Source organism: Nelusetta ayraudi, unplaced genomic scaffold (assembly GCF_046127955.1).
Source record: "Nelusetta ayraudi isolate G7.1 ecotype Tasmania unplaced genomic scaffold, CSIRO-AGI_Nayr_v1 ptg000019l, whole genome shotgun sequence".
Taxonomy (NCBI): Eukaryota; Metazoa; Chordata; class Actinopteri; order Tetraodontiformes; family Monacanthidae; genus Nelusetta; species Nelusetta ayraudi.
Window position 1 is genome coordinate 7195413 of NW_027466069.1, and position 10014 is coordinate 7205426.

Here is a 10014-nt window from a genome sequence, read left to right on the forward strand (position 1 = left end):
TAAAATTAGCAAGAACACATTTCCAGATGTACACCCTAATTGACTAGCCCCATTCAATTATCTGCATCAAAAATCTAAACTTTAAAAAAAAAAATCATGTTAACATAAAAATCTAAATCTTTTTAAAAAGTAAATTGAAAGTTTGATTCTATAGAATCCTGAAGCCCGACAATGTAAAAGGACATACAAGGAAAGAACATTCAAATAAATACATTTTGTACAAAATATCACACTCCAAAAATAGCAACACACGGACAAGAAATGCAAACCAAGGTTGTTGTTTTTTTTTACACAGCAAATAATAAATAATCTACTACAACAGCACAACAAATGTCTGTTATTTATCAGCTTTGCTAAAAATATGGGCTTTGTTTCTACATGAAGGTTTTATTTTCTTTGTTCTATTCGCTCTGTTTGTTTGTTTGTAAATGTTGTTATCACTGTGACCCAAGTCATGTGATAGACTCGTTCAGCTTAGCAGTGGGGCAGGGTTTGTTTGAGTTCGCAGACTCTCCACACACACACACAAGTATCCTGCGTTTATTTCTAAGGTCAGAGGTTACAAAGAGACAGGGAATGTCACATTCCCCTTGCATTAGCCCGACAACAGCTGTTCTTTTTTTTTTTTTAAACCTAATCTTTTAAAATTCCTTAAAACCAAGTCTGACCCGCAGAGACGTTAATTACCTGAGTGTTGTCAACAGTTCACAAAATATATATATATATAAAAAAAAAAGACAAAGTCTTCATGCATTTGCCTCTGCTTGCCGTCTGCCCACTAGATGCCGCTGTTCTCCCTGATCCAGTCGCGGTACCTGGTGGTTCTGGTGTAGATGCCGGGCTTGTTCCTGCGAGCGCAGCCATCTCCCCAGCTCACCACACCGGCCAGGAAGACCCGCCCACTGGGGCTGGTGATGGACAGTGGGCCTCCGGAGTCGCCCTGTGTGCAGACATGTGACCGTTAGGTGGACGTTTGTCGATGCTGAGTTACTACACGCGGCGGCGGCAGCTACTCGAATTTGTCACCTGACAGGCGTCCACGCCTCCCTTAAGCACACCGGCGCACAGCATCCCATCGGTGACCTCGTCGCTCATCAGACTCTTGCATACCGTGCTGTTGATAATCCGCACCTCTGCCTTCTGCAGGACAGAGGCGCGTTGACCTGGAGGATGCATCGATTAGTAACCACTTCCTGTTTCCTATGATGGACTGTGTGCTAACGCCGCCGGCGCCGCCACTCACTTCCCTCCCTGACGGCGCCCCAGCCGGTGATCCAGGCCTCGCGGCCTGCCGGGAACTCGTAGGTGGTCGAGGGCAGACAGATGGGCCAGATGTTCTGGTTGAGGGTGACGTTGGCGTCCAGCTCCATAAGGGCGATGTCGTTGTCATAGCTGCGGCGGTCGTAGCGCGGGTGGGCGATGATCCGCCTCACCCTCCTCCTCACCGTCCACTCATTGGTCTGACTCTGCACCAGCAGGCCAAGGAGGGCCTCCCATTGGTCGGCCTGCGAGTACCTGCACGGAAGCCAGACGTCAAGTTGAAGACAGTTCAAGTGGCAGCGTGCTAGCAGTCAGCCAGTTGCGAACAGCTAGCACAATTTATCGTGGCCTGCACCAGCGCCAGTTCATGACTCCTACTTGTTGGGCCCGTTGTCCTGGACGCAGTGAGCCGCCGTCACCAGCCAGCGGTTGCTCAGCACCGACGCCCCGCACACGTGACCCATCCCAGGGACCTGGAGGCTGACTTGCCAAGGCCACTCCCCCTCTCGGGACGCCTGCCCGCCCACGATACGGGAGCTCCGGTACGGCCTCGTCCCACACTCTGAACACAAGGCAGTATTGATACAGGTTCGGAGGGGTGCAATAGTTAGGTGTGTGTGTGTGTGTGTGTATGTGTGTGTGTGTGTGTGTGTGTGTGTGTGTGTGTGTGTGTATGCACGCGCTACACGTACCACAGGTGTCCTCGTCCGAGCCGTCCTCGCAGTCGGGCTCTCTGTCACACTCGGGGTTCAGTTTGCTGATGCAGTGTCCGTTCCTGCAGCGGAACGTGAACTCTGAACACTGCTGCAGCACCAGAGCTGAACACACACACACACACACACACACACACACACACACACACACACACACACACACACACACACACACACACACACACACACACACACACACACACACACACACACCAGTGTCACATGACCAGAACAGAATTTTTGGGGATATTTCTATTATTATTTCAGCTCTAATAAACTACAGCAGATTTCAGAAAGTCTTGCTAACCAAAAAAATGAATAAATAAATAAATACATCGAACTTCAGACAAGTTGAAGTGTGAACACTGAGGCACCCTGATGTCTCTTACACTTCTCGCAGCGGGACTCGTCCGAGCCGTCCCTGCAGTCGTCCCTGCCGTCGCAGTGCAGCCTCTCCGGCACACAGCGTCCGTTCCTGCAGGAAAACTCTCCGGGTTTGCACGCCACTGCCATGCAGAAGGAGAAGGAGAGGAGAGAACACGTTCCTGAGAGAGGCGGTTCCTTCTACGGGAACGGAAGCGGAGCAGCTAGTTTGGCTACCACAGTTCTCCTCGTCCGTGTTGTCTCCGCAGTCGTCCAGGCCGTCGCACTCCCAGAAGCGAGGCTTGCAGCGGCCGTTGCCGCACTTCATCTGAGAGGCCTCGCACTCTGCAAACACACACAGCGACGACGTCCATCAAAAGCTGCTCCACCCGGTGGCCGCGGCCTGAACTTGTACCCGTGGGGGACTCACTGCAGTTGTCCTCGTCGCTGCCATCGCCGCAGTCGTTCCAACCGTCGCACTGCAGCGTCTTGTTGAGGCACAAGTTGTTGCTGCACCGGAACCTTCCGGGACAAGCTGATCAATCAGAAAGCAGAATTCCAGAATCAGCCGCCTTCCTGCCTGCCTGCCTCTAAGGTTCCCCAACGCCTGGTCAGAACTCTGGTAAAACTCTTACGGTTGTTGGGGACGAAGGTTTCGTACTCGGCGGTGAAGCCTTGGTGCACGTGGGAGGAGTCTGAGCGGAACTTGATGGTCATGGTGTTGCTGCTGCTGGTGACCACCGCGTTCTCAGGCTTCCTGCCACACAGCCTGCAGAAGCAGAGTGGAGACACATTTAGTCTGTAGCTGCTCCTTCTGGGGTCAGTCACCAGGTGTTTTCGGGGCAGTTGACCTTGAAATCTGAGGCTCTGGATTGGCCGATGGGATGGTACACCTTTTGATTGTTTTTTTTGGGTCTCTTTGACTGTATGTATAAAAGAGGTGGTGTCATTGTGACATCACCCACTGACTTTTTGCGAAAACCCATTGGTGGTCGCGGTCAGCGGCGCCACCTGGTGCTGCCGGTCCGTCTTGAAACCTGGACATTCCGTATTTGGATGTGTGGGCGGTACCAGAGGGCCGTGTCAGCCAGCCAGTAAGCTGACAACAGTAGGGCTATGAAACTGTAGCCACGTCCACAACTTTATGGTTATTTTTACTCAACATGTGATCAAATCAGACCAATTGGACAAACCGATTGGCTGAATTCTTTCACAGGTTGATTCAGACCAACAGAAACATTGTGACCAGTTTGTAATGGTATAAATTTTAAGCTCCTCCCATTATTATCGACCAGTAGTTTTTAGTTTTTTTGCAACCAACTTTGGCGGTCTCTGCTGGCTGATCGATAGAAAGCAGGTTTTTGGTACTTCAGTGTTGGCCTCCTTGAAACCATATCTTTTTCATACAGTCAATGGTTGGTATTCACACAAATCTTTACTACTTAACTAAAATCTTTACTACTACTACTCAGAAAACACCTTCCGACCTCCAAACCACATGGGGTTGGTCTAAACATGGTGGGAATGAACAGAGTCTCAGGTCATTGGTACTTTTGGAGCAGATATCCGAGCATCTCACCTTTCATTGTTCACCTCCACACGGTCATGAGAACACTGGTCGCTGTCGTTTCCCAGGAAGAACTTGTTGAACTGAACTTTCACAAACCTGTCCTTTGGTGCCTGGCAGAAAAACGGGTGAAAATCAATTCTCAGACTGAGTGAAGAAGACTCCTCAACAGGATGAAGGGAGCGAGCAGTTCTGAATGTACAGGGAGTCCATCGGCGTGGACTTCCGCAGCTTCAAGCGGCCACGGTTTATATTTTGGCCACACAGGGGCAGCATCATTCCGCAGTGATGTTTTTCCAGCATATGAGAAGGAGCGTTCAGTTGCAACAAGTTCAAAATTCCATCCATCCATCCATTTTCAATACCCGCTTCCTCCTGAGCTCAGCTTACTCACCTCACATACACACTTACGGACATTTACATTTAGATTTACATTTAGAGTTTCTAATTTACCGAACATGCATGTTTTTGGACTGTGGGAGGAAGCTGGACTTTAAAATAAAATTTATCAAATTAGTTTTAGGTTTCCATGCAAAAATATGGCTTTAAAATAAATCAATGAGTGAACCCACCTCAATATTCCAGGTGCAGGTCATCTTTGGAGGATAATTGGAGGGGAAGAAGGGTGAGGAAAAGTAGCCTTTGTCCCCACTCAGAGTCCCACCGCACTCTGTGACAACCGCAAAAAAACCCGTCAAACTAAGAAGACAAGACTCCACTGAACCATCTGATGCATCCTCACACCAGTTTGCTCTTCTGAAAAAAAAAAGCATCGGAGCTGATAAGTACTTTGCTGCGTCAGTGGGATCTGGGAGTAGTTGGCCCTGAAGCCAGGGAAGTTCTTCTCCTCGTTGGTCATCAGCATCAGCAGCAGGACGTTCCCGGACGACAGGAAGGACAGGGACTCATGGGGGTAACCACACTGTCTGCAGGGAACACACAGCGGCGTCAGAGAGACTATTTAGCTCACGACTCACTCACGGCAGCGTGGAGACCACGACTCACTCGGACAGCAGCTTGTCCTCGATGGGAGCCAACGAGTCGTAGATCCGGATGAAGTCCCGCTGGCAGTCCTCTTCCAGGATCAGAGTGTGGAAGTCCAGGCGGACCCTGTTGCCCGGCTTGGCCCTCAGCAGCCACTGCAGTTTCACGTTGGGTGGGTAGGAGGAGCCTGGGAAGCCCGGAGACTGGACCACGCCCTCCTGGCTGACGTGGATGTTGAAGGACTTCTTCACTGTGGGCAGGAAATAAAAAAAAAATGCAAATCACAAAAAGTACAAGGAGTCGACCGGAGGGCCGAGCTGTACGGTCCCTACCGCGGGCGGAGTCTCTGGTCATACGCGGGTCCACGGCTGTTGACACAAAGCGACAAAAAAACAACAACAGCTGGTTAGTGCCACACGGTGGTCAGGAGGGGGAGTTACGTAGATCCGTGTGGAGCTCTGACCTCTGGAGACCACACTGCTGACGCTCAGAGGGTTTTTGGATCGCAGCATGAATCTGCCCTGCCGGCCCTGCTGAGCCTCGGCCTGCTGCTGCTCCTCCTGCTGCTGCTGCTCCATGGCCTCATCTAGCGACCCCTGCTGGGAGGCGTGGACGTCGAACTCCGACTGGTAGTACGCCACCACACCACCATCTGATGCCTCGCTGCGCACACAACAGCAACAAACGATCTAGATTTACTTCTTGCTCATAGTGTCGCACCTATTGACTGTATACAGAGGTGGGCGGAGTCATTGTGACGTCAACGGTTCTGAACCTGCGGGGTTGGTTTCACGGCCGACGGCGCCGCCAGTCACTTTAGCCCCGGCCACAAATTTAATGACATTTTTTACTCAAAATCAGACCAAATGGATGTTAGAGCCGATTGGCTGAATTGTGTTTCCTGGCGATTTAGACCAACAGAAAACATTGTAACCAGTTTGTAACAGTGTGACCACAGGGCTCCTCCCCCTTATTGACAACCAGTAATCTTTAGTCTTTTTGCACCCCGCTGGCCAAACCATAGACGCCAGGTTTTTGCTTTTCACACAGTGTGCGCTAAAGCTTCTGGAAATCAGCCCTTTGTGATGTCACAAGCAGCACTGATACCTGGAGTCTGAGGTGAAAGGAAATGATGAATAGCGGCAGAGTATAACAGCATTGAAAAACGCCCCTTCCTGGGCTATTGCCTTGCTTTGAAAACATCTTGAATCTGATTGGCCAGACCAGGTTGAGGTGGATTTGGCTTTTTTTTTTCTTTTTAGTGATGATTAGGTTTTAAGTGACACAAGTCCAACTGTATTTTTCTGCATGAGGAGGACAAGCTGTGACATCATGGAGGGATGGGGCTTGTACCTGAAGGCCTGGACAGTGGAGCCTTTAAAGGCTTTGCCCAGAACCGAGTTTTTGGAGTAAATCAGTTTCAGCTGAAAGATAAAAAAAAAAGAAGAAAATCATAAACAATACATTTTTATTTGAAAAGTATATATTAATAAATGAGGACAGGATACAGTAGCTCATTCGGCGAGGCCCTCCTCACCTGCCGATCGACCAGCGAGGCCAGCCGTCTGAACTGAGAACTGTCCTGGTCCTCATAGTCCGGCAGGAAGGGCTGGTCGCTGATGCCCATGGCGCCGATGTAAAGCTTCCTCACTCTCACGTCACTGCGAACTGCAGATAGGGGTCACAGTCCAGCCTCGTTACAGACTAAACTCTAGCACGATTCCTCACATTTTAACTTGCTGCTAGCTAACTCTGGTTCTTTTGGCTTTTGGCATTGTTTGCTGTGAGACAGATACAGCACTACTTCCTGTGTCAAAATAAAATGTCACATGTTTTTAAGCTTCTTTAATATCAGTGTGCTAATCTCATAAAAGACTGTGCGGCTCTGAGTCTGATGTTTGCGCACTGACAACGATACTAGCGTTTAAATAAAGTTTTAATGAAGGCAGCTCACGGTGGAAGTGCCACACCAGCAGGCCAGTCAGCAGCGCCACGCAGGCCGCCGCCAGCAGGAGGCCCAGGCCCATCCACAGCTTCTTCGTGCGGCCAGGTTTCTTCTCCAGGCGTCTGGAGTCGGTGGCCGGCAGGAACTGAAGGCCTGACTCCCACTCATCCCCCTGCTGGATGAGACAAAGGAAAGGACAGGACAGCACCTGATGGGTAACATATTTACTTTTACTCCTGGTCCAAACTTGCAGTAAAAGCAGTTGGATCGTTGAGATTTTAAATCCAATCCTGGAGACGTCCTGCGGTGAATGTTGACGATCGAAACACACCGCAGTGACCGACAACGCTGATCCGAGGTCTGAAGATCTGAGTGACTGTGTTCGATTCCTTCACTGAATTGGCAGATTCAAATTAATTAAAACAAACGGTTTCATTTCCAAACAATCATCAACTGCAATTGGGCAGCCGCTATTGTTTACAGCTGGCATGCTGTTCCATTTTTAATGTCACGGTGACTGGAGTGAAAAGAACTCTGGGAAGAGCCGTCATATGGAACCGGTTCCACCGAGTCGTCAGGGCGTTGCCTTGCCACTGGAATGTTTGAGCAGTTCAGCTGTAAGGTATCAGCAGCAGCGTGTTGTGTCCTGCTGTAGGTGTGTACACGCGTGCGCACAAACACACACACACACACACACACATCTACGCTCTGTCACCGCTAGCTCTGTGTCCAATTAGCGATAATAATGACACGATGTGGTATAAAAAGCAAACAAAATGCAATAAGGACCACTGCAAAAAGCCTATAGGTTGAAGTAAATTCTGAGATAATTCCCAAGTTAAATATTTATATATATATTTTTTTTCCTTTTACGATGCCACTAAGTAGGCTGTGCACATCCAGGCCTACGATAACTCCGCCCCGGGGATATTCTCTTTATTTTGCATCCCTTCGGGAGTTCCTGAAATATTTCTCTCTCTTCTCTCTCATTTTTACTATATTTAATATATTCCATGCTAATTTAAAATAAGCAATTCATTATAATGACAAACTGTCACATTTCTTCCAACCATTCAACCTTTTGCTTGCTAAAAATGTTTGCAGTTCATGTTCATAATTATTAACATTAAGCACATAAACAAAAACTTCAACTATCTTTCCCCCAACCGATGAATATTTTTTTAAACTGCGCTCTCCAATCTTTCCTGTGTCTGGAACTTGAGTCTGCTCATGAATATCGGACTGTTTTAGCTTGACATCCATCCATCCATTCATCCGTCCATGTTCTATGCCCGCCTCCGCCTGCACTCGTGGGGGTCGTGGGGGTCTTCTGAAAGCCTAACCCAGCTGTCATGGGGGAAGGCAGGGTTACACTCTGGACAAGTTGATCAACAATCGTCACTTCACCACCACGCGTCAGAACCAACAAAAGGTATCAACAGAACGTGTTCTCTTCTCCTCCCATTGTTTTCTAGTTTCTGTTTTCACTCTCAGCTGAAACCGCTGACTACCCTGCGGGCTGTGGAGTCACGGCTCCGGGTCTCAGGTAGTGGCTAAACTCACCTTTCCCAGCACGAACTTGTGTCCTGAGTCCAACGGATCCATTTTTTTTTTTTTTTTTTAGCTTGAACTCTTTGCTCTGTGTCGTCAGGTTATTCTTCTTCGTTTTCTTCTCGCCTCCTACAGTCCGCGAGTCACCGCCGCAGTGGCATCTTAACGACGACAGGTGAGCGGAGACAGGTGTTCTGTTGTTTCTGGTTTCTGGTCGGTTGCGAGCAGAAACAACACAAACGGCTCTAAATTCGTCGCGAGTGTCGGGTCGTGGGGACCGAACAGGAAACAGGCCGTGGAAGTTTCGATTGGTTCCGAAGCGGACCAGAGTATTGGTGACTAGGACTAGGAACCTGTCGGTCGGCGGACAGAGGAGGACGAAAGTGATGGGGGAGGAGCAGCACCTGCTGTCCCATGATGCATCGCGGGCCCTTCAAAAATCTCCTTCCAGATAAAGTAGTAGGTTTGATGAAACACCAAAGCAGATAGGCGAACCAACTACACTTTTATAATAATAATAATAATAATAATAATAATAATAATAATAATAATAATAATAATAATAATAATGGGAAAGTGGTGTTGTCACTCTTAAATCCGAAAATCGTGATACGGTGTCACTCAACACAAGTCAGTATGCTCACATTAACTTGTAAAAAACTATCTACACTCCATAGTTTTAGACTATTTAGCCGCGCGCTAATTTTATGCTAATGTGGCAGCACATCATCTCTCCGTCGTTTCAAATTACCTGACGTGACGCCTCTGAGGCAACTAAACCACACGGCATCTTTTTTTTGTTACACCTTTATACTTCTGAACGATTTGCAATCTAAATTCTAGACGCTAGAGGTCGCTGTTCCATCACAGTGCTGTGTAGCGACCCGCCGGGCCTTGCTCTCAGGGTACATCCCGAGGACCAGGACACATCTGGAGGACCAGGCTACATTCTGATAAAAAGGCAGCACTGTGTGACCTCCAGGCAGAAAAACAAACACAAATATCCAGACCTTCAGGTTTCCGTTGTCTTTATTAGTGGAATGGAATATACACCTCTGTGCTTTAATGCTGTTTTCTCCTCCTCTCTGCCCATCGCACGCGCGTGCTCAGTGAGGGTTTTTTTTTTTTTAGTCTTTTATTTTTTTTTTTACGTCACTGTCCATCAGTTCACTGGACTGTTGCTCTTCGGCAGGAGATGGATGAGCTAAAGATCAACCCACACAGGCTTTTGTTAAACCACGTGTGGCATGAAGATGGGAAAAAAAAAATAATGGCGAATCCTAAAAGAGAGAGAAAAAAAAAAAATCTGCTACACTGATCCGTTGATGTTTTTTCTCCTCCAAACTGCTGGCGGCTGATGGGTCACATGACACAGTCTGGAGCCGTGAAAAACAGAAATAATAATAAAAAAAAAAAAACCTCTTCAGTTTGACACGATGTGATCGACCACCGTCGCTGTTCCTGCTACATCAGTGGTCAGTTTTCAGTCCCCACTGATCGCTGAGCTCGACCAATGGGCTGAAGGCAAATTTACCCCCTGCCTTCCCCGACACCACTCCCTCCAATAAACTTAGAGAGGTCACATGATGCATAAAATATCAACAACAGTGTGAACTTCCCGCGTTAACATA

At 48.4% G+C, this 10014-nt stretch overlaps 1 protein-coding gene across 2 annotated transcripts; it reads right to left on the bottom strand.

The window, feature by feature from the left end:
- Window positions 1-613: 613 nt before the first annotated feature.
- LOC142888447 (suppressor of tumorigenicity 14 protein homolog) lies at window positions 614-8770 on the bottom strand. 2 transcript variants are annotated; one of them, XM_076026745.1, is made up of 19 exons: window positions 8396-8770; window positions 6842-7004; window positions 6425-6555; window positions 6241-6311; window positions 5351-5550; window positions 5220-5255; window positions 4909-5137; window positions 4693-4829; window positions 4476-4573; window positions 3916-4016; window positions 2972-3105; window positions 2767-2871; window positions 2574-2681; window positions 2363-2479; window positions 1953-2078; window positions 1639-1822; window positions 1244-1515; window positions 1027-1163; window positions 614-940 (listed from the first exon to the last, which is right to left on the bottom strand). In XM_076026745.1, the coding sequence occupies exons 1-19, from the start codon at window positions 8435-8437 to the stop codon at window positions 779-781; spliced, it is 2553 nt and encodes an 850-aa protein (XP_075882860.1). In that variant the 5' UTR covers window positions 8438-8770; the 3' UTR covers window positions 614-778. The 2 variants fall into 2 exon arrangements, with proteins under 2 accessions (XP_075882860.1, XP_075882859.1); XM_076026744.1 differs by having other exon boundaries at window positions 6842-7007.
- Between the last annotated feature and the right edge of the window lie 1244 nt (window positions 8771-10014).

Excerpts from the sequence above, each read along its gene's own strand:
- LOC142888447 (XM_076026744.1), bottom strand. The coding sequence starts at position 8,437 with ATGGATCCGTTGGACTCAGGACACAAGTTCGTGCTGGGAAAG. Across the intron at positions 7,008-8,395 it reads ACAAGTTCGTGCTGGGAAAG|CAGGGGGATGAGTGGGAGTC; the intron begins GTGAGTTTAGCC and ends TGTCTCATCCAG. Across the intron at positions 3,106-3,915 it reads GTGGAGGTGAACAATGAAAG|GCTGTGTGGCAGGAAGCCTG; the intron begins GTGAGATGCTCG and ends CTGCTTCTGCAG.